The following is a 22,440-nucleotide window of genomic DNA, read 5'->3' on the forward strand; positions in this document are numbered from 1 at the left end:
GCTGCTCGGATCCGGACCTGCTGGGGTAGTGGCTCGAGGGTCTCCGGCCCCGGGGGTCTCGCGGACTCGCCGAATAAATGGGGTAGACATAGATGTACGGGCTAGGCTGTATTAAATTCGTGATGCCACCCACGGTGTGTGGTGAGTTGAGACACCACCGCTGCTGTGATGGGGCACCTGGGAGGAGATGTGATGGCAGCTGGATGTTAACCCCTCTGTGGGTAGGGTTGGCTGCCCCGGGACCCAGTGGCTCTGGTGCAGGATATAGCGACTGCAGGGAGTGTTTGTTTACTCACAGTTAATAAACCACACAAGTCTCTGGTAAACAAAGGTGCTGGTGGCTGGTGCCGCGGCCGGTTGTATTCGGGTCCCCCACTCAGCTGGTGGTCTCTATCCTTTTCCTCTGCACTGTTTTGTCTAAGGTGGACTTTCCTAGTCTGAAACTCAGGAGTCCGCTCCCGGCTGGATGTGACCTGAGGAGCCGTGCCCGCAGACGCTGGCCTGTGGGATCTATGGGCCCTGGCGGTGACCTATTATCCCTATCGGTGGGCTGTTGTCTTCTATGAGGGACTTTGGGTGGGACAGAACCTCTAGTCCTGGCTTCAATCGGTGAATTAACCAGTTTGCTTGTTTCCGGTTCTGGCTTCAGGCTCCGAGTACCCCCCTTTGTGCTACGGTTTCCGGGTCGGTTCCCCGTGTCGGTACCGGCGGGCTACAACCCTGTCCCGGTCCACATCAGTTCTGCCGAGCCGTCTTCCTGTCTCCTGCTGACTGAGACCACCGTCTGCCTCCTAGCCAAGGCACCAGGGATCCTACCCTGGTACCGTTCAACTTGAACTTCACCTGCTGGAGCTACACTTAGCTCCAGCCCACACTCCTCTCCAAACTTAACTCCAAACTTATCTGCTTGTTTTCCCACCCCGGGCTGTCTAGACCCCTGGGTGGGCGTTTCCAACTGCCTGGTCACGCCCACTGGTGTGTCTGTCTTTCCCTAAGGGGGGGTGACTAGGGTTTCTAGGTTGGCTGTGTGTTGCCTAGCGAGGGAAGATGTTATGCGGGGGCCTATTTGTGACTACCTGGTTTTGTCAGGGCGTCACACACTATAAACCAAGATAGGGCAAGTGTGCAAAGGTAGACAGGTACTCAAAGTAAGGAAACATAAAACATACACAAGTGGAAAGGAGAAATAATAAATGAAAGCAAGGGTTACCTACTATAGCCTAACAGCAAACAAAGGAAATATATAAGAAAGAAAAATTAGAAAACACATAGCAAATACCACACTGGTCTATCTGAGAAAGAGAAAATGAGCAAGTGAAAACAGCTGATAACAGCAAACCAAATGGAGGGACGCAAAAGTAAGACCATCAGCATTAGGACAGGGACTGACCAAGCTGTGGCTCGGCAGGCAAGGAAACAGACCACGGAGCAGGAGGCAAACGGATCAAGTCCCGAGACATGACAGCGGGATGAGGAAGTATAGTGTGGGAGTGGGAGACGCTAAATGTGCGGTTGGTAAGGTATAAGGCGATCCAGGAGAGGGCAAGATCCTTGACACCAAGAAAAGAGAGGATCTGTAGTAGGAAGGAGGGATAGACAGTCTCAGGCAGAGGACAGGTCTAAAAGGAGGAGTATAAAGAACTGTCTGCTAGCTTTAGCAGTAAGAAAATTGTTAGTAATTTTGGAAAAAGCAGTTTTGGTGAAGTGATGGGGATGGAAACCGGTTTATAGGTTGTCAAAGAGTTAGATGAGAGGTGGAAGGAAAGTTAAGCATGGATGTGAGGAATATGGCATATCAATACAGGCCAGTCACCTGCCAATCATACATATTTCTACACACATCCTGACTTGCATCAAGAGGTCACCATATTTAGGATAGAATTCGAATACCTCCATTCTGGAACAAAACAGGTGAAAATTAATTATAGCAAGGAGGAAGCCTTTCACTAGAGCAAGACCCCCTGGTGACAAAAGTAATTCAGTTAGGGAAGTGGGCGGGCAATTGCTAATTTCAGAGGCGCTCCAAAGGAGGCCTGGAGACACAGTGGCTCCTGGGTAAAAAGTGTAAAATTGAGGTGTGCAAAACTGCTACAAATATGGCAGGCATGTCAGGCCGCAGGACAGCGGGACGCATGTACCACATATTTTACCTTAATTGTTGAACGTGCGTTTCAGCCCATAATTATTAGCTAGCCGCTAGAAGGCAATAGACACATCATTTTCAACTATAGATAGATAAAATCAAAATAGGAAACATCATGCAATATCTTTTTGCGTGGGACACTCAGAGACCGAGATATAAGGAAAGCTGTCATTTTATAATTCTCTGGAACCTGAAGGCATATCCCATGTCCAGCCCTGTCATAGGCCACCAGATAGGTGGTATGTGGGAGTTACATGGAGTATTGAAAACCAAAGCGGACATTTTGGAGAGGTTTTTCTAAGATAGGTCACGTCCAGTAAACGTGTGGGGAGCACCAAGGAAACTATTGGTTCCACAGCGCCTTCCCTATGCCGAGCCAGCATCAGGCCTAATCGCAAGGAAACAGGTAACTGATTCATATGTATATCTGCTTACACCTATATCTTTTTTGTAACTGCATTTCTGACCATAATCTCTGTAAATTCTTGTGAATATAATTGTTTTATCTATTTATCTAGTGTGCCCTTAAGGTGATTAAATACAGTATATAATTTAATCCTGGGTTCTTCTTTTATCTCGATCCACGAATCCGATGTCCATGTGCTCGTTTTAGTATTACATACTACCTGGGCAGGTTCCTGGCCCGATATAGTCCTGCAAACAGAACAGGCTTATATCTAGCAAGGAACTGGTGGCAGACTACTGGGCTGGCAGGACCCTGTTTCACTGGGGCTAGTGAAAAGAGTCTGTCATCCTGTCAGGGTTGTGAGAGAGTGGGGTGTTGCACGGCCCCCTCTGTCTCCCTCCTCGTGCCTCCCTGTGCCCACGTGGACATGGGGTGTCAATGTAACAGTACATCGAGTGGACCTTACGTATCCTTTGGGGGCGTGAAACGTCACGTGTTGTCGGAAGTGATGAGGCCATATCACAAGGCTCCGACATATTAAAGACGTGAGGGTGGGGCCGTGAGGTGCGGTTTTGTCACAGATTAGTGGCAGCGGTGTGATGTCTGTGTAAGCCCAACTAGCTCTTCATCACAGATTGGTGGCAGCCGTGCAATGTCAATGTGACTCTTCTGCCTGTTCGTGACAGATTGGTGGCAGCGGTGGGATGTCTGCGTAACCCCCCGGCTGTTCATCACAGGTTGGAGACAGTGGTGGGATATCTGCGTGACACCCCCCCCACCGGCTGTACGTGACAATGGACATGCTGATTGAGGAGTCCGGAAGCAAGGGCTCACGGGCTCGCACAAGCGCACCGATGTTTTTGGCTCTGCCTGCAAAGGGGCAGAGTGAACTGTGCCTGCATGAGCCGGGAATACCTGCGCCTGCAGGAGCCGGGAATAACTGCGCAGGCGCGAGATTCAGCCCAGTACATGGATGATGATGGAGGCGTCAGACATCAAAGGAAAATGGCAAACAGCAGCAGGAGAGTTGACAGGAGCCGAAAAAGAGCATGCCTATCCGACCAGAACAGGTAATTTGCAAACGTGGCGGTCAGATTTTATAAAGTTATTTCTGGGGTCTGCAAGGGGAGTCAGGGAACAAGGTGCACCTTCATAGAATAACACCAAAAAAGTAAATATTCCAGCTCACCAATCTTTAGATCTAGATGTCCATTTGGGCCAGTGCACAATGTCTGTGGTTGGCTTCCACAGATGTAGCAATCATTGAAGGCAGGAAGGGGTAGAAAGAAATCCAGCACTGATGTCCATAAAAAAATATTTTTCTTTATTTAAAATTCATCATAAAAATTAGAATTAGATCAATCCTTCCAAAAGCCCTGATTACGCCTTACGCGATTCAGAGAAAATACTCCTTAATCATAGGCAAATGTAGATAAATAAAATATGCAGTGGCTTAAATAGATCCCATGACCAGCCGGAACTACATAAAAAAGTGCCATAAATTACATATCCATACTTAAGTGAATAAGTTAAAAAAAAATACACATTTCATGCGGACATTAGATTATACAAAAAATTACATACATCTAAATACATGTCAATATAGATTAATAGATATAAGACAAATCGGACCGATAATTCAAGCCATTAGGATAATGTGCCTTTAGTTTGAGTATCCAAAAAGCTTCCCTGGCCAAAACAAGGCTATGCCAGTCCCCTCCCCTATAGGGCCTATTAACTCTTTCAATACCTTGTACTTTTAATGAACTTACATTCCCCTGATGCATATCTCTGAAATGTTTGTCGAGTCCTGAAGTAGTACGTCCCACCAGAGATTCTGCAGATGCGGAGGAGACATGTTCACTGATACGTTTCTTCAAAGTACGAATAGTGCACCCAATGTAATATTTACAGCAAGTATCACAACCAGCCATATATATTACATGTGTCGTGTTGCAATTGATAAAGGTTTTAATTTTATATGTTTTACCATCGGTGTCCGTAATATGGTCACCTTTTTTGATAAATTTACACATATTAATTACATTTTTGTTGTCCACATTTAGAAGTCCCTTTATAATTCAACCAGGTAGCGCTATTCTCCTGCCGTCCATGTATTGCACTAGGGGAAACCACATCTCCAATACTCCTCCCTCTACGGGCCACGAACCTAACTCCTCCCTGTACAATCTTATTTAATTTGTCGTCCTGACATAGGATAGGGGTATACTTTCGTATTACTTTACGTATTCAGTCCAATATGGACAAATTGGAAGAGTCTATTGTTGATTTGAAAAAATCTAAATTTGATAGAGATTGTAGATCCTAGATCCATAAAAAAGAATGGTATGGAACGGGAGGATCTGAATAGGAGGGTATAGGTAGCTTTACACGCTACAAGATCGCTAAAGCGATGTCGTTAGGGTCACGGATTTTGTGACGCACATCCGGCCGCGTTAGCGATGTCGTTGCGTGTGACACCTATTAGCGATTTTGAATCGTTGCAAAAACGTTCAAAATCGCTAACCGGTGACATCCCCCCCTAATCTCAATTATCGTTGCTGCTGCAGTAATGATGTTGTTCCTCATTTCTGCGGCAGCACACATCACTGTGTGTGACACTGCAGGAGCGAGGAACCTCTCCTTACCTGCCTCACACCAGCAATGAGGAAGTAAGGAGGTGGGCGGGATGTTCATCCCGCTCATCTCCGCCCCTCCGGTTTGATTGGGCGGCCGCTTATTGACGTCGCTGTGGCGTCGCGGTGACACCAAACGCACCTCCTCCTTGTGGGAGGGATCATTCGGCAGTCACAGCGACGTCGCAGAGCAGGTATGTGCGTGTGACGCTGCCGTAGCGATAATGTTCGCTACAGCAGCGATCACCACATATTGTTACAACGACAAGGGTGGGTGCTGTTGCGCTCGACATCACTAGCAATTGCTAGCGATGTCGTAGCGTGTAAAGTGGCCCTTAGTTTCTCTTCATCTGAGAGTGATTTACCATCTAATATGAACCCCTCTTCATCTTCCGATTTTAACACAACTAGAAATTCCTCGATGTCTACCCCTAAGCCCCAAAAAAACGGAGGAGGCGTCGGGCAGGGAGGAAACATCATAGACCCACACAGATTCCCAACTCGACAAAGCAATCGGAGGAAGGGAAGGAAATACAACAAATAAATCAGGTACCTGGCTCAGTGGTCAATCTCTCTCCTTTTTTGCTCACTGAAGCACAGATTGGCCTCTTTAATAAAGGATTAAAATTTGTCTGGAATTATTCCAGACAATCAAGGATATCAACAGATTTATTCGCTTGCTTACAGTCAAAAGACATTTCTTTAATGATGACAATAGTGGGGAACCACTGCCTAGGGAAACAGATGACCACGCAACTGATCATATACCGTTGGACTTGGAGTTAAATGACCAACTCCTGATCAAATGATCGCTCCTGGATTTACGGCTGGAGGAAGAAGATGTTCGTAATTTGGAAGTTAATGTGCCTACTTAAAACCCGAACGTTTACCCTGTGAACACCCGTGTTCCTGTGATGGACGATTTCCAGCAAGTGTTAGAGCGAGAGATTACACTGATTTTTGAGCAGAATTTTGTCCTTCAGGATAATTTGTCCAAGAGTGAGAGGAATGCTTTGTCTGAATTGCGATCTATTGCTGGGATAGCCATCAGGCCATCAGATAAGGGTGGCCTGGTGGTTATTCTGGATACTGAATTATATACTAGGGAGATTAATAAGATGTTATCAGATATTCACTATGGGGAGATAAGGTATGCACACCAGTGACTATGGAAGGGGAATACATGGAATAGCAGAAACTGCTGTGTGAATACTGACATGAAAAATTCAATAGCTATTTGTAAGAATGAAATGTGAAAAATGGAACCTGCATTACTGCCATGAATATATGAATAAAGAGAAATTTAGCTACTGAATTGATCAATGCAGAAGAGCCCCAACACTACGCCAAAGTATTTCTCTACGTTGGGGTCCCTAGCTTGTGTGTGTCCTCTCATGCAGTTAAAAAACTTACCGTGTATGGGACGCTGAGACCCAGGCTATATATACGATGTGGATTGGCAATAGGTGTGTGTGGGGAGGGTTCACAAACGAAAAACTACTAACATTAAGGAATAACGTTTGGAACTCCATTCTATGTCTGAACTGGGTGCAAAAAACCTAAAAAACATCACTATGGGGAGATAAGGTATGCACACCAGTGACTATGGAAGGGGAATACATGGAATAGCAGAAACTGCTGTGTGAATACTGACATGAAAAATTCAATAGCTATTTGTAAGAATGAAATGTGAAAAATGGAACCTGCATTACTGCCATGAATATATGAATAAAGAGAAATTTAGCTACTGAATTGATCAATGCAGAAGAGCCCCAACACTACGCCAAAGTATTTCTCTACGTTGGGGTCCCTAGCTTGTGTGTGTCCTCTCATGCAGTTAAAAAACTTACCGTGTATGGGACGCTGAGACCCAGGCTATATATACGATGTGGATTGGCAATAGGTGTGTGTGGGGAGGGTTCACAAACGAAAAACTACTAACATTAAGGAATAACGTTTGGAACTCCATTCTATGTCTGAACTGGGTGCAAAAAACCTAAAAAACATCACTATGGGGAGATAAGGTATGCACACCAGTGACTATGGAAGGGGAATACATGGAATAGCAGAAACTGCTGTGTGAATACTGACATGAAAAATTCAATAGCTATTTGTAAGAATGAAATGTGAAAAATGGAACCTGCATTACTGCCATGAATATATGAATAAAGAGAAATTTAGCTACTGAATTGATCAATGCAGAAGAGCCCCAACACTACGCCAAAGTATTTCTCTACGTTGGGGTCCCTAGCTTGTGTGTGTCCTCTCATGCAGTTAAAAAACTTACCGTGTATGGGACGCTGAGACCCAGGCTATATATACGATGTGGATTGGCAATAGGTGTGTGTGGGGAGGGTTCACAAACGAAAAACTACTAACATTAAGGAATAACGTTTGGAACTCCATTCTATGTCTGAACTGGGTGCAAAAAACCTAAAAAACATCACTATGGGGAGATAAGGTATGCACACCAGTGACTATGGAAGGGGAATACATGGAATAGCAGAAACTGCTGTGTGAATACTGACATGAAAAATTCAATAGCTATTTGTAAGAATGAAATGTGAAAAATGGAACCTGCATTACTGCCATGAATATATGAATAAAGAGAAATTTAGCTACTGAATTGATCAATGCAGAAGAGCCCCAACACTACGCCAAAGTATTTCTCTACGTTGGGGTCCCTAGCTTGTGTGTGTCCTCTCATGCAGTTAAAAAACTTACCGTGTATGGGACGCTGAGACCCAGGCTATATATACGATGTGGATTGGCAATAGGTGTGTGTGGGGAGGGTTCACAAACGAAAAACTACTAACATTAAGGAATAACGTTTGGAACTCCATTCTATGTCTGAACTGGGTGCAAAAAACCTAAAAAACATCACTATGGGGAGATAAGGTATGCACACCAGTGACTATGGAAGGGGAATACATGGAATAGCAGAAACTGCTGTGTGAATACTGACATGAAAAATTCAATAGCTATTTGTAAGAATGAAATGTGAAAAATGGAACCTGCATTACTGCCATGAATATATGGATAAAGAGAAATTTAGCTACTGAATTGATCAATGCAGAAGAGCCCCAACACTACGCCAAAGTATTTCTCTTTATTCATATATTCATGGCAGTAATGCAGGTTCCATTTTTCACATTTCATTCTTACAAATAGCTATTGAATTTTTCATGTCAGTATTCACACAGCAGTTTCTGCTATTCCATGTATTCCCCTTCCATAGTCACTGGTGTGCATACCTTATCTCCCCATAGTGATGTATTTTAGGTTTTTTGCACCCAGTTCAGACATAGAATGGAGTTCCAAACGTTATTCCTTAATGTTAGTAGTTTTTCGTTTGTGAACCCTCCCCACACACACCTATTGCCAATCCACATCGTATATATAGCCTGGGTCTCAGCGTCCCATACACGGTAAGTTTTTTAACTGCATGAGAGGACACACACAAGCTAGGGACCCCAACGTAGAGAAATACTTTGGCGTAGTGTTGGGGCTCTTCTGCATTGATCAATTCAGTAGCTAAATTTCTCTTTATTCATATATTCATGGCAGTAATGCAGGTTCCATTTTTCACATTTCATTCTTACAAATAGCTATTGAATTTTTCATGTCAGTATTCACACAGCAGTTTCTGCTATTCCATGTATTCCCCTTCCATAGTCACTGGTGTGCATACCTTATCTCCCCATAGTGATGTTTTTTAGGTTTTTTGCACCCAGTTCAGACATAGAATGGAGTTCCAAACGTTATTCCTTAATGTTAGTAGTTTTTCGTTTGTGAACCCTCCCCACACACACCTATTGCCAATCCACATCGTATATATAGCCTGGGTCTCAGCGTCCCATACACGGTAAGTTTTTTAACTGCATGAGAGGACACACACAAGCTAGGGACCCCAACGTAGAGAAATACTTTGGCGTAGTGTTGGGGCTCTTCTGCATTGATCAATTCAGTAGCTAAATTTCTCTTTATTCATATATTCATGGCAGTAATGCAGGTTCCATTTTTCACATTTCATTCTTACAAATAGCTATTGAATTTTTCATGTCAGTATTCACATAGCAGTTTCTGCTATTCCATGTATTCCCCTTCCATAGTCACTGGTGTGCATACCTTATCTCCCCATAGTGATGTTTTTTAGGTTTTTTGCACCCAGTTCAGACATAGAATGGAGTTCCAAACGTTATTCCTTAATGTTATCAGATATTCAGACATATAGAAAATTACAATCTGACCCTACTATATCTATTAAAAAGAAATTTGATGATTTGTTGATGCAGGGTTTTGAGATGGGTGTTCTTGATGCCAAATTGAGAGACTATATTCTGGTAGAGGATCCAATTTGTCCTATTTTCCATGCTTTACCAAAGATCCACAAAGGGGTTTTCCCCCCACCAATGCGCCCGATAGTAGCGGGGATTGGGTTTCTGGGGGAAAAAACTATCAAATTGGTTAGATTTATCATCTCCAGCCGATTGTAGCAAGGATTGTAGGATTAATTAAAGATAAGGCCCCGTCACACACAGAGATAAATCTTTGGCAGATCTGTGGTTGCAGTGAAATCATGGCCATATTGTTCCATTTGTACACAGCCACAAACCTGGCACTGATTGTCCACAATTTCACTGCAACCACAGATCTGCCGCAGATTTATCTCTGTGTGTGACAGGGCCTTTACTAGGTCTCTTTTGGGGAATCTAAAGCAAATTAATTGGAATGATAGATCAAAGTGGATAACATGCGATGTATCATCACTGTATCCATCGATACCCCAGGATTTGTCTCTTGTGGCACTATCTTTTTTCTTAGAAAAATACAGATTATACCCATCAGAGACCAACCAGTTTATTATGCGGGCGGTGGAATTCTTACTGAAGAACAATTTCTTTAAATTTGAACATTCTTTTTTTCTCCAGGTCTGTGGATGCCCGATAGGCGCGAGCTTCTCCCCCAGCCTGGCCAATATTTATATGGCCTCGTGGGAGGAGGGCTCGATACATACAGGGAGTAATCCCTTTCTTGGATCATTGCGTTGGTATGGTAGATACCTGGACGACATTCTCATTATATGGGAGTGTCGTCCAGGTGCCTCGGACCAGGATACTGAGTTGGAGATTAAGGATTTTCTGGAATACATAAACCACAATGAATTGAATCTGAGTTTTACAATAAATATTTGTCAAGATGAAACATCATTTTTGGATTTGTGGTTGAGGGGCGATGCAAAGGATGGCAGGATTCATACCAAATTATTTAGGAAGCCGATAAGCGGGAATACTCTCTTGCAGGCAGAAAGCTGTCATCCGACTCATGTCACCCGGAATTTACCAATGGGTGAGATGATTCGGGCGAGGAGATCAGCATCTGACAATGCCGCTTTCCAACAAGAGAGCAATTACATCTATCAGAGACTCCTAGATAGGGGATATAAACATGAATCAATTTTGAAAGCCCGGGGGATAGTTTCTAGTAAATATCAGGATACCTTATTGGAACAAAGTCGCAGAAGTGACCTAGTGATTAAGAATCCCTTAACGTTTACTACCCCTTTCTCGATGGATTTCACTAGAATATGTAAAGGAATGCGAAAGTATACCCCTATCCTATGTCAGGGCGACAAATTAAATAAGATTCTACAGGGAGGAGTTAGGTTCGTGGCCCGTAGAGGGAGGAGTATTGGAGATGTGGTTTCCCCTAGTGCAATACATGGACGGCAGGAGAATAGCGCTACCTGGTTGAATTATAAAGGGACTTCTAAATGTGGACAACAAAAAATGTAATTAATATGTGTAAATTTATCAAAAAAGGTGACCATATTACGGACACCGATGGCAAAACATATAAAATTAAAACCTTTATAAATTGGAACACGACACGTAATATATACAGTTAGGTCCAGAAATATTTGGACAGTGACACAATTTTCGCGAGTTGGGCTCTGCATGCCACCACATTGGATTTGAAATGAAATCTCTACAACAGATTTCAAGTGCAGATTGTAACGTTTAATTTGAAGGTTTGAACAAAAATATCTGATAGAAATTGTAGGAATTGTACACATTTCTTTACAAACACTCCACATTTTAGGAGGTCAAAAGTATTTGGACAAATAAACCAAACCCAAACAAAATATTTTTATTTTCAATATTTTGTTGCGAATCCTTTGGCGGCAATCACTGCCTTAAGTCTGGAACCCATGGACATCACCAAACGCTGGGTTTCCTCCTTCTTAATGCTTTGCCAGGCCTTTACAGCCGCAGCCTTCAGGTCTTGCTTATTTGTGGGTCTTTCCGTCTTAAGTCTGGATTTGAGCAAGTGAAATGCATGCTCAATTGGGTTAAGATCTGGTGATTGACTTGGCCATTGCAGAATGTTCCACTTTTTTGCACTCATGAACTCCTGGGTAGCTTTGGCTGTATGCTTGGGGTCATTGTCCATCTGTACTATGAAGCGCCGTCCGATCAACTTTGCGGCATTTGGCTGAATCTGGGCTGAAAGTATATCCCGGTACACTTCAGAATTCATCCGGCTACTCTTGTCTGCTGTTATGTCATCAATAAACACAAGTGACCCAGTGCCATTGAAAGCCATGCATGCCCATGCCATCACGTTTCATAGTTTCATAGTTTTTAAGGTTGAAGGGAGACTCTAAGTCCATCTAGTTCAACCCGTAGCCTAACATGTTGATCCAGAGGAAGGCAAAAAAACCCCAATGTGTCAAATAAGCTCCAATGGGGAAAAAAATTCCTTCCTGACTCCACATACGGCAATCAGACTAGTTCCCTGGATCAACACCCTGTCATAAAATCCAATATATATAACTGGTAATATTATATTTTTCAATTAATGCGATCAGGCTCTGCTTAAATTTTACTTGTGAATCCCTCAATACAACATCATACGGCAGAGAGCTCCATAGTCTCACTGCTCGTACAGTAAAGAGTCCTCATCTGTGATTATGATTAAACATTCTTTCCTCAAGACGTAGCGGATGCCCCCGTGTTCCAGTCGCAGGCCTAGGTGTAAAGAGATCTTTGGAAAGGTCTCTGTACTGTCCCCTCATATATTTATACATTGTGATTAGATCCCCCTAAGCCTTTGTTTTTCCTAACTAACTAACCCCAAGTTTAATAACCTGTCTTGGTATTGCAGCCCACCCATTCCTCTAATAATCTTGGTCGCTCTTCTATCTACCTGTAAGATTATGCTATTTATAACCTTCTATACTTTTGCTAACAAGAAATGCATCCATTCCTCTCTTAAATTCATTCAGTGAGTTGCCTCCACCATGTTTTACAGAGGATGTGGTGTGCCTTGGATCATGTGCCGTTCCCTTTCTTCTCCAAACTTTTTTCTTCCCATCATTCTGGTACAGGTTGATCTTTGTCTCATCTGTCCATAGAATACTTTTCCAGAACTGAGCTGGCTTCATGAGGTGTTTTTCAGCAAATTTAACTCTGGCCTGGCTATTTTTGGAATTGATGAATGGTTTGCATCTAGATGTGAACCCTTTTGTATTTACTTTCATGGAGTCTTCTCTTTACTGTTGACTTAGAGACAGATACACCTACTTCACTGAGAGTGTTCTGGACTTCAGTTGATGTTGTGAACGGGTTCTTCTTCACCAAAGAAAGTATGCGGCGATCATCCACCACTGTTGTCATCCGTGGACGCCCAGGCCTTTTTGAGTTCCCAAGCTCACCAGTCAATTCCTTTTTTCTCAGAATGTACCCGACTGTTGATTTTGCTACTCCAAGCATGTCTGCTATCTCTCTGATGGATTTTTTTCTTTTTTTTTCAGCCTCAGGATGTTCTGCTTCACCTCAATTGAGAGTTCCTTAGACCGCATGTTGTCTGGTCACAGCAACAGCTTCCAAATGCAAAACCACACACCTGTAATCAACCCAAGACCTTTTAACTACTTCATTGATTACAGGTTAACGAGGGAGACGCCTTCAGAGTTAATTGCAGCCCTTAGAGTCCCTTGTCCAATTACTTTTGGTCTCTTGAAAAAGAGGAGGCTATGCATTACAGAGCTATGATTCCTAAACCCTTTCTCCGATTTGGATGTGAAAACTCTCATATTGCAGCTGGGAGTGTGCACTTTCAGCCCATATTATATATATAATTGTATTTCTGAACATGTTTTTGTAAACAGCTAAAATAACAAAACTTGTGTCACTGTCCAAATATTTCTGGACCTAACTGTATGGCTGGTTGTGATACTTGCTGTAAATATTACATTGGGTGCACTATTCGTACTTTGAAGAAACCTATCAGCGAACCTATCTCCTCCGCATCTGCAGAATCTCTGGTGGGACGTACTACTTCAGGACTCGCCAAACATTTCAGAGATATGCATCAGGGGAATGTAAATTCATTAAAAGTACAAGGTATTGAAAGAGTTAATAGGCCCTATAGGGGAGGGGACTGGCATAGCCTTGTTTTGGCCAGGGAAGCTTTTTGGATACTCAAACTAAAGGCACATTATCCTAATGGCTTAAATTATCGGTCCGAATTGTCTTATATCTATTAATCTATATTGACATGTATTTAGATGTATGTAATTTTTTGTATAATCTAATGTCCGCATGAAATGTGTTTTTTTTTAACTTGCTCACTTAAGTATGGATATGTAATTTGTGGCACTTTTTTATGTAGTTCCGGCTGGTCATGGGATCTATTTAAGCCACTGCATATTTTATTTCTCTACATTTGCCTATGATTAAGGAGTATTTTCTCTGAAACGCGTAAGGCGTAATCAGCGCTTTTCGAAGGATTGATCTAATTCTAATTTTTATGATGAATTTGAAATAAAGAAAAATAATTTTTTATGACCTTCATAGACTACAGCCCAGGAGCTGCAGAAAGTGATACTTGTGGTTCAATACTGAAAAAACTTGTGACCGGTTCCCTTTAAAGACTGATCTAAAGAAAATCTTTATTATTGTGGTCAATGTATTGAATATCAACCCTATTTCTTGGCTGACACATTATACGCAATGTTACCTCTGTCACGGAGCTCCTTCAGTACAGAGTGCAGGCCAAGAAAATAATTAGTCCTCCCTAGGACATAAAGGCTGACCCACAATCCGATAACAGCTTCTCTGCCTATATTGAAAATGTCCTGTAGTAAAGTCCGGGCCAACGTCTTTCCGTCATTTTCAAGAACCTGGTATTTCTAGAACACAAGAAAGGTCACATATGACAGGTATTAGACAAAAAGAAACAATAGGTAAGGGTCAGCCTACAGTCAGTGTACCACCGGCAGGTCACATCTCACCTCAACATTAGGGATATTTCGGGACTTCAGCTCACTCAGAAGTGTTCGAGTATTGAAGTTCTCCACAATGTGGAAAAGATCGTCCTGGAAATACTTGTATATCATTCGCAGAGCGTGATCTTTATACTGACAGAGCGTCTGGTGAAACTCCAGGATCTTATCATCTAAGAAATAAAGGAGACAAGTACATTTAATGTAGATCATTCCTTCATCTTTCTCCTACATCACCGGAGGCTTTAGGGAGTCATCTGCTTTGCTTAAATAAACCTAAAATCCAAATGTGAGAACTGGTACTTGTTTGTGGGGTGATTTATATCATTGATATAAGCAGGAGGAGGAATCCTTACCATCGCTGGGAAGTAGAGTACTCATTCCTGATCCTCGGTAAATCCGTGCAAGGAAGTAAGCACTAAAAAGAAAAAAAGAGTATATTTAGGCGGTAAATTTTTTCTTCACCCATGTACCAGGAAGCGACAACTCTTTTTACAGGAAGTAAACAATTTACGCCTCTCGGTTGGAGAACTATTCCTGTACTTTGACTTCACTTTAATTTTTTGCAATGATCTGTGCTGAATCTGAGCGTCAGCCTCATCACAGCCAATGTGACCAGAAATGACCAACACACATCGGACAAAGGAGTCACAAGAGGATCTGGTCATCAGATAAAAACAATCCAGGGGGTGTGGCTTGACATGGCCGAGTGAGGACGTGCACCATTCCAGCTCCACAGCACTTTCAGCACAATCCACCGGCATCAGACTATTAGAATGGGCAAGACTGGCATCAAGCAATCCAGGGCTCGCTCCTCTACCCGCCCGGGGCCACAGAGGAGCGACAACATCATTCCCTATCTGTCAGGAGCGAGGAGCCTGTCAGCCGAGGTTCCCATGCGGCCTGCTCGGGAGACGGAGCCGGGGGACGCAGCTGATATCCACGCGGCGGGGGAGACAGGATCCTGCCACCATCCGGAGCCAGCCGAGGCCACCGAGGAGAGGGTTGAGTGCCGGTATGCCCCGGGAGAAGCCCTGATCCCAGATCCTGGGGGACGCCGCGCGGGGGAACCGCCATCACAAGATGACCGACGGAGCCAGCAGAAGGCCGCACTGCCAGAGGGATCCCAGCAGGGAGAAGCACCAGGCGGCTCCTGCGGGGGGGAGGGAGACCCACGCAAAGTGCTGCTTGCCCAGGCAGCTCCGATCTGTGACCATATCTCCGCTGGGTCACAGTGTGGAGGAAGCATTGGAGGGCTAAATGTGGCCTATATAAATGCACAAGAGGATATACAAGCGGACAAAAGTCTCCCCTCCCCCCAGCCCACAGAGGACACAGAGGTGCCAGCGTGGGCACTGCCGGGGGGGACCCCCATCTCCAGCAACTCACCTCAGTGGTCGTCGGGCGCTTCCTGGGCAGGCAGCCCCCCCCGGGGCCCACATATGCTACCAGAAACGCTGCACTATCTTGCTTCGCTGGGCCCTAACCCACACCAGCCTGCTCCCCAGCAAACAGCGCTTGTTTCCTTGAGGGAGGGACTCCACATGCCCAGTGCACCACAATGGACTTTCTATACAAATCCGTGTGGCCCTTACCAAATGGGACCCCCCCTGGCCCCTCCAATGGCCCAGGTGGGAGATGATAGGCCGGCCTATGGCGGATCTCCGCACGCTTCTTCAGGCAATACCTACTAAAAATGATATAATGGCCTTGGCAAACCAGGTGGTGGCGGAGTGCAAGCAGGAATTTGCACAATTCCGATCAGACCTTTCATCTCTCACCTCCAGAGTGGATGATCTCTCTTCCGCCCAAGATTCTAATACTGCTTCCATACAAGTGCTGCAAACCAAATTACAAGACCAATCCAAGCAATTGTTTTCCTTACAACAAAATATTGATGATCTAGAAAATCGAAACAGAAGAAATAATCTCCGTGTAAGGGGCCTGCCCGAATCCATCGCTCCAGCGGACATCCCCTCAGTTTTGATCTCCATTTTCAACAACCTCCTCAAGCGCCCACCGGGAACCAGAATTGAGCTTGATAGAGCCCATAGGGCGCTCCGTCCCATAGATCCAGAGGACCCCAGACCAAGGGACATTGTGTGCCGCGTCCACTTCTATGGACTTAAAGATGCCATCCTGCAGGCGGCCAGAAAGAAATCCAGCCTTGCCCATAATGGGAAGCCGATAAGGATCTTACCGGACTTATCCAGACATACCCTGGCCCAAAGAGCGGCCCTTAAACCCCTGCTGGACTCCCTGAAAAAGAGGGGATCCAGTTCCGGTGGGGCTTTCCCTTTTCCTTGTCGGTCCGCAGAGGTTCTATTAATCATGTCCTGCGTTCCCCGGAGGACTTACCAGCATTTTTGTCCGGACTGGACTTGCCAACTATGACTCTCCCCCTCTGGCCCGACACTTTGCTTCGTTCCTGGCACCCGGGGAGGAGCTCTGGGCCACCCAAGAATCCAACAGCCCGTGTGCAGTTGACGGGCCTGCCGCAGAGGGTGGCTCGGCCTGGAGAGAGAAGGCACCCGTGCCCGGGTCCCCAGAGGTCACGAGACCAGACCTGAGCGGACTACTTGTGTCCAACAGAAGGGTGACTGGTGTCTTGGGTTCCTCCTAGTGAGCCCAACCGCCCTACACCTGGGAGGATGATTATAGGGGGAGGGACGACCTGAGACCCCCTATGTGGCCCTTGTTCGATCAAGGTTTCCTCTCTTAGGTTATTTGCCCAGAAGTTCAAGTATTAATTGCCTACTCGGATGCCGGTGTTTCATATAGTATCATCCGTTAATTAGTGCTTACTGGTTTTTTCCTTTACAGGAGCTGTTCTCATGTTATGCCTTGCCATTTTCTCCCCCACATAGGTCGGGAACCTCTGCCCTGCCGGTTGGTGCTGGGTATGCTCCCAAGGTGCGCAATTGAGCGCCTTAAGTTAAGCGCAGAGACTGTCCCTATGCTTGTTTGTGTGTTCTCTGTTTTCTCATCTCTTGTTCCTTTTCTGCCTTCTCTTTCTTCTGCTCGCTCTAGCCACGGGCACCCTCCGCTGAGGTCGCGACCCAGTTTATATATGAGTGCAGAACCCTGATTACGTCATAAATGGCAAATTTGAACATCGCCTCCTTCAACGTGAAAGGTTTCAACAAGCCGGAGAAAAGGGCACAGATTCTGTACCACCTCCACAAACGTAAGATACACATAGCTTGTTTTCAGGAGACCCACTTTAAGACCAACCATTCCCCTAAGATTAAAAACAAATATTACCCTACTTGGTTTTTCACCAATAATCCAGAGTCACGTTCAAAGGGGGTAGCAATTGCAGTGCATAGATCGCTGCCCCATCAAATCCTGGACCTCAAAATAGATGAGGGTGCCCGCTACATTATCCTGTCATTGTCCCTGGGTGACCATATTTTTACGGTTATTAACGCATACGCCCCTAACCAAGGTCAGGACCTGTTTGTCACCGGCCTGGTGGATACCGCCCTGCCTTTGGTGAGAGGTACGGTACTTTTGTGTGGGGATTTGAATGTGACATTGGACCCGGCGCTAGATAATTCTAAGGGTAAATCCAGTCTCTCCTATACATTTATCAAGCGGATTAAGAGGTCATTACTACATCTACAAGTGTTCGATGCGTGGCGAATACAACACCCCTCAGAGAGGGACTACAGTTTTTATTCACACCCACAGGATTCTTACAGCCGCCTGGCCTACATCCTGGTTCAGCATGTTGCGCTGTCCTGGCTCTCTTTCACGGGGATCGGAAACATCCTGTGGTCAGATCATGCCCCGGTGTTTTGCTCCATACGTGTCCCCTCCTTGTCGAGGATGATGGGGTCGTGGCGGCTGAACGAATCCCTGCTCCTGGATGAGCCCTGTGCCTCAGATATACGTGCTTCTATTTCCAATTTTAGGGTGGATCACACGTCGGACACTACGGCACCCTCTTTCAAGTGGGAGGCCCTTAAATGCGTCCTACGGGGTGTATTAATTAAACATGGTGCGAGGATTAAAAGACTGAGAGCCCAGGCTATAAAAGAAGCCCTACAGAAGGTCGCAAACTTAGAACTTCTTCACAAGCAGGCACTGAGTGCTCCCACTTTGAGGGCGCTTCTGGGGGCGCGACTGGAGGTTAAGAAACTGATGGACTCAGCATACAGCCACATTATCCAACTAGGTAAAAGTCGATTCTATGAATTCGAGGACAAACCGGGTAGAATGTTAGCCAATGCGATACGGGCCAAAAAAGCGACATCTCTTATTTCCTGTGTTAAAAATTCCCTGGATAAGTTGGTGCACACTACACCCGATATCGCTGGCGCCTTCCACAACTATTATTCTAAGCTATATAACCTGACCCCACCTCCGGTAGTCCCTGGTGAGGAAAGGCCCTCCCCCCCCTCCCCGTTTAAAAAACTGGCTAGAACCATAATTGATGATTTAGAGGCCCCGTTTGGATTGGAGGAACTTCTGCAAGTCATCCGGGACACACCTGCAATTAAGAGCCCAGGCCCAGATGGCCTGACAGCCAAATTTTATAAAGCCTTTCCGGAACTTCTCGCCCCTCTAATGCTGGAATCCTTTAACTCTATTTCGGAGGTTGCATCCTTTCCGGCTGATGCCACGTTAGCACACATTACGGTCATCCCTAAGACAGGGAAGGATCCGAACACATGTGGGAACTACAGGCCAATTTCCCTACTCAATGTGGACCTCAAATTGTATGCCAAACTTATTGCTAACAGATTGAACCCCCTCCTGCCGGACTTGATACACCCGGACCAGGTGGGCTTTGTTCCTGGAAGAGAAGCCAGGGACAACACCCTGAAAACCCTGGACATCATCCATTATGCTCATATTAAGAAACTGCCACTCATGATACTGTCACTGGACGCGGAAAAGGCTTTCGACAGAATATCATGGGACTCGCTCTCGCAAACCTTGCACCACTTGGAGTTGGGCCCCAACATCACTTATAAAATATTGGCACTCTATCGTTCCCCGTCAGCACGTATAAAAATTAATGGTATTCTGTCCGCCCCCTTTACTATACGCAATGGGACTCGACAGGGATGCCCCCTGTCCCCCTTATTATACATTCTGGTGATGGAGCATTTGATGGCGGCTCTTCGGACCAGCCCGGACATTCGGGGAATTAAAATAGCGAATAGTGAATATAAATGTTCGGCATTCGCCGATGATCTTCTGATTTATCTCTCCAACCCTTTGGTTGGACTCCCGGTATTGATGTCCGAGCTGGAGCGATTTGGGAAGTGGTCCGGTTTCAAAATTAATCTTGACAAATCAGAGGCTCTGAATGTGACCCTACCCCAGTGTCAGGTTTCTTCACTGCAGTCTGGTTTTCCCTTCAGATGGCCCTGTGGCGACAGTATTGGTTACCTGGGTATTACTATTCCGTCTGACCTCTCCAGGCTGTTCTTCCTTAATTTCCAACAATTTGCTATTAGGCTAGAGAAGGATCTTGCGACGTGGCATCGGGGGGTCTTGTCTTGGTTTGGCAGGGTTGGTGAACTCAAGATGACTGTACTTCCTAGACTACTATATCTCCTGCAGACGGTGCCCGTTCATGTCCCTGCGTCGTTCTGGCGCAAAGTTCAGCAATTATTTATCCAATTTATATGGTCCAAGGGCTGCCCTAGAATTCGGGGAGCGGTTCTGTCCCGCCCGAAGGATGCGGGTGGCCTGGGGCTACCGAACTGTAGGAGGTACCATCAAGCGACAGCCCATGCGAGGGTTCTTGACCTGTTGCATGGTAGGGGTTTCAAGTTATGGGTAAACATTGCTCACGATGCATGCACCTTGTCAGTACCAACCCTGCCTTGGACCTGGCCCTTTTTGAACAAGAAAATACTCATGGTGGTTTATAGTGTGAGGCAGACCTTGCGAACCCTGCATGCTCCCGGGGGGAAAAATACTCTGATCCAGCCACTAGGCCCGTTGATGCCAATAACCGATAACCCGAAGTTCCCCCTGGTGCGTCTAATGCCCTTTTCCTGGGCGGTACCAGACAGGCCCCGCTACGCGTGCTCCACGTGGCACCCCAGGGGACGGTTCTCCCACTCACTCTGGTCTTGGGGGACCGCCCGCTGAGGCCACGCTATCATTTTGAATATGCAGCTTCAGCACTTCCTTTCATCTGCCAGTCAGTCACACGAGCCCACACAACCTATGTCACCCTTTGAAAATCTATGTACCTCGAGTCCCAGTCCCAAACACGCTATCTCGGACATTTATAAGTTACTGACCATCAATGACTCGGTCCATCTTCCTCCCTTTTGCAGAGCTTGGGAGAATGAGCTTGGACAGGAGTTCTCTAGAGAACAATGGGACCGCTGCTTCCATCTATCTCACAAGTCAGCAACTGCCACCAGGTCCCAGGAGACAAGTTATAAAGTATCCTCAAGGTGGTATAGGGTCCCCTCCTTGCTTCACAGGTGGTGCCCTGGGGTCCCAGATGTGTGTTGGCGTTGCGGACGGCAGGAGGGTACCATGACCCATATATGGTGGTCATGTACAGTCCTGGCTGCCTTTTGGGACAGTGTCTTGAGAGCGACTCAGGAGATCTCGGGGGTGGCAGTGCCTAGACGACCCGAGGCCGTTCTCCTATATATGTTCTCGCTGCCAAAAAAAATATATAAACAATCGCTACTCAGGCACCTCCTTCAGGCGGCCAAGACTGTTATACCTCGCCACTGGAAGACCACCAAGTCGCCTTCTGTGGAAGAATGGATAAGTGAGGTGGACTTAATCTACCGGATGGAGCGAATTCTGGCCCAATCTCGTAATGATGTTGAGACCACCGTTACAAAGTGGTCCCATTGGGAATCTTTCCTGACTAGTCCTAGTTTCGGTAACGCGAGGTAAATTGTGACATGCACTCGTGTGAACGAAGTGAGACCTTCCTGAGTGCTATTTAATTATGGGTCTTGGTCCGGACGGACGGGGGTGTTCGTGGCATACCTCTCTTCTTTTCTATTTCTCTCCCCTCCTTCTTCACTCTTTCCTTCTCTCCTTTAAGTGATTCCTGCCTCTAATGCTATGGAATATGGAGTATTATTATTATTATTGAGTGCACCTTGATGCTACTCTTTCTACTTTGTATGTCAATGATCAATGATTGGAATTGCTTATGTTATGAAAATCAACAAAATCAATAAAAATGTTAAATTTAAAAAAAAAAACAAAAAACAATCCAATAGTCTTACCTGTGTTCTCCAGCTCAATCACATTGAATGTATCCGTAAACGACTCAAGAGTCAAAGTCCAGGGACAGGAACTGACTTATCATCATGTGCCACCAGGAAATTCAGATAAACTTTTAAAGGGCTTGGCCACTACTTTCTAAGTTTCTCCTGTGAACTGTCACAGATAGGTGGCTTTCTATGGTCCTTGCTTTCCCAGATCTTCCTGTAATGTGAGCTGCTCTCCTGGATACACAAGGTCCGACCGAGCATCATGATTTCCTGTGATATCATGTCGCATTCTCCAAATACCTGAATCTGGAATCTGAAGGTGAAATCACGTCCAGTGGCTTGTCAGTGTTCATGGAGTTCACAACGTCTCTCCCTGGTACATAGACTTTACTAAATACCCTGAGTAAAGTATATATGTGGCGCCCTGGACTAGCCAGGTAGCCACAGACAAAACACAAACACACACCCCCCACCCCCCAGACAGGTACATCAGTCAGACAAAAACCCTTGTTGCCTCCCTCCAGGGTCTGATGGCCACACCAGGTGGGGCGGAGCCAGGCGGTTGGCTCCACCCACCGAGGAGTTCACAGGCCTGGAGGCGGGAAAAGCAGTAGTTGAGTCCAGGAGATGAAAGTGAGAGGTCACGTACTGCGAGTGTCTGGGTTGGAGCCCAGGCACTGAGAGCAAGGTTGGCAGACGGTGGTAGCCATCTGCAGAAGTTGGTGGAACTCCGTAGAGCTGTAAGGACC

General features: G+C 45.6%; 1 protein-coding gene across 1 annotated transcript in view; it reads right to left on the reverse strand.

Annotated features, from left to right (window-relative positions):
• The window catches only part of LOC142258027 (NACHT, LRR and PYD domains-containing protein 12-like), a 130,632-nt gene that overhangs the window by 55,082 nt on the left and 53,110 nt on the right, over positions 1 to 22,440 (reverse strand). Inside the window, exons 2-4 of the mRNA XM_075330451.1 lie at positions 14,831 to 14,892; positions 14,484 to 14,647; positions 14,210 to 14,381 (exon numbers count right to left, since the gene is read on the reverse strand). Of these exons, the coding sequence (XP_075186566.1) occupies positions 14,210 to 14,381; positions 14,484 to 14,647; positions 14,831 to 14,855 (361 nt within the window). The 5' untranslated portion in view covers positions 14,856 to 14,892. The remainder of the gene's footprint in view (positions 1 to 14,209; positions 14,382 to 14,483; positions 14,648 to 14,830; positions 14,893 to 22,440) is intronic.

Source organism: Anomaloglossus baeobatrachus, chromosome 12 (assembly GCF_048569485.1).
Source record: "Anomaloglossus baeobatrachus isolate aAnoBae1 chromosome 12, aAnoBae1.hap1, whole genome shotgun sequence".
In the NCBI taxonomy this organism is placed as follows: Eukaryota; Metazoa; Chordata; class Amphibia; order Anura; family Aromobatidae; genus Anomaloglossus; species Anomaloglossus baeobatrachus.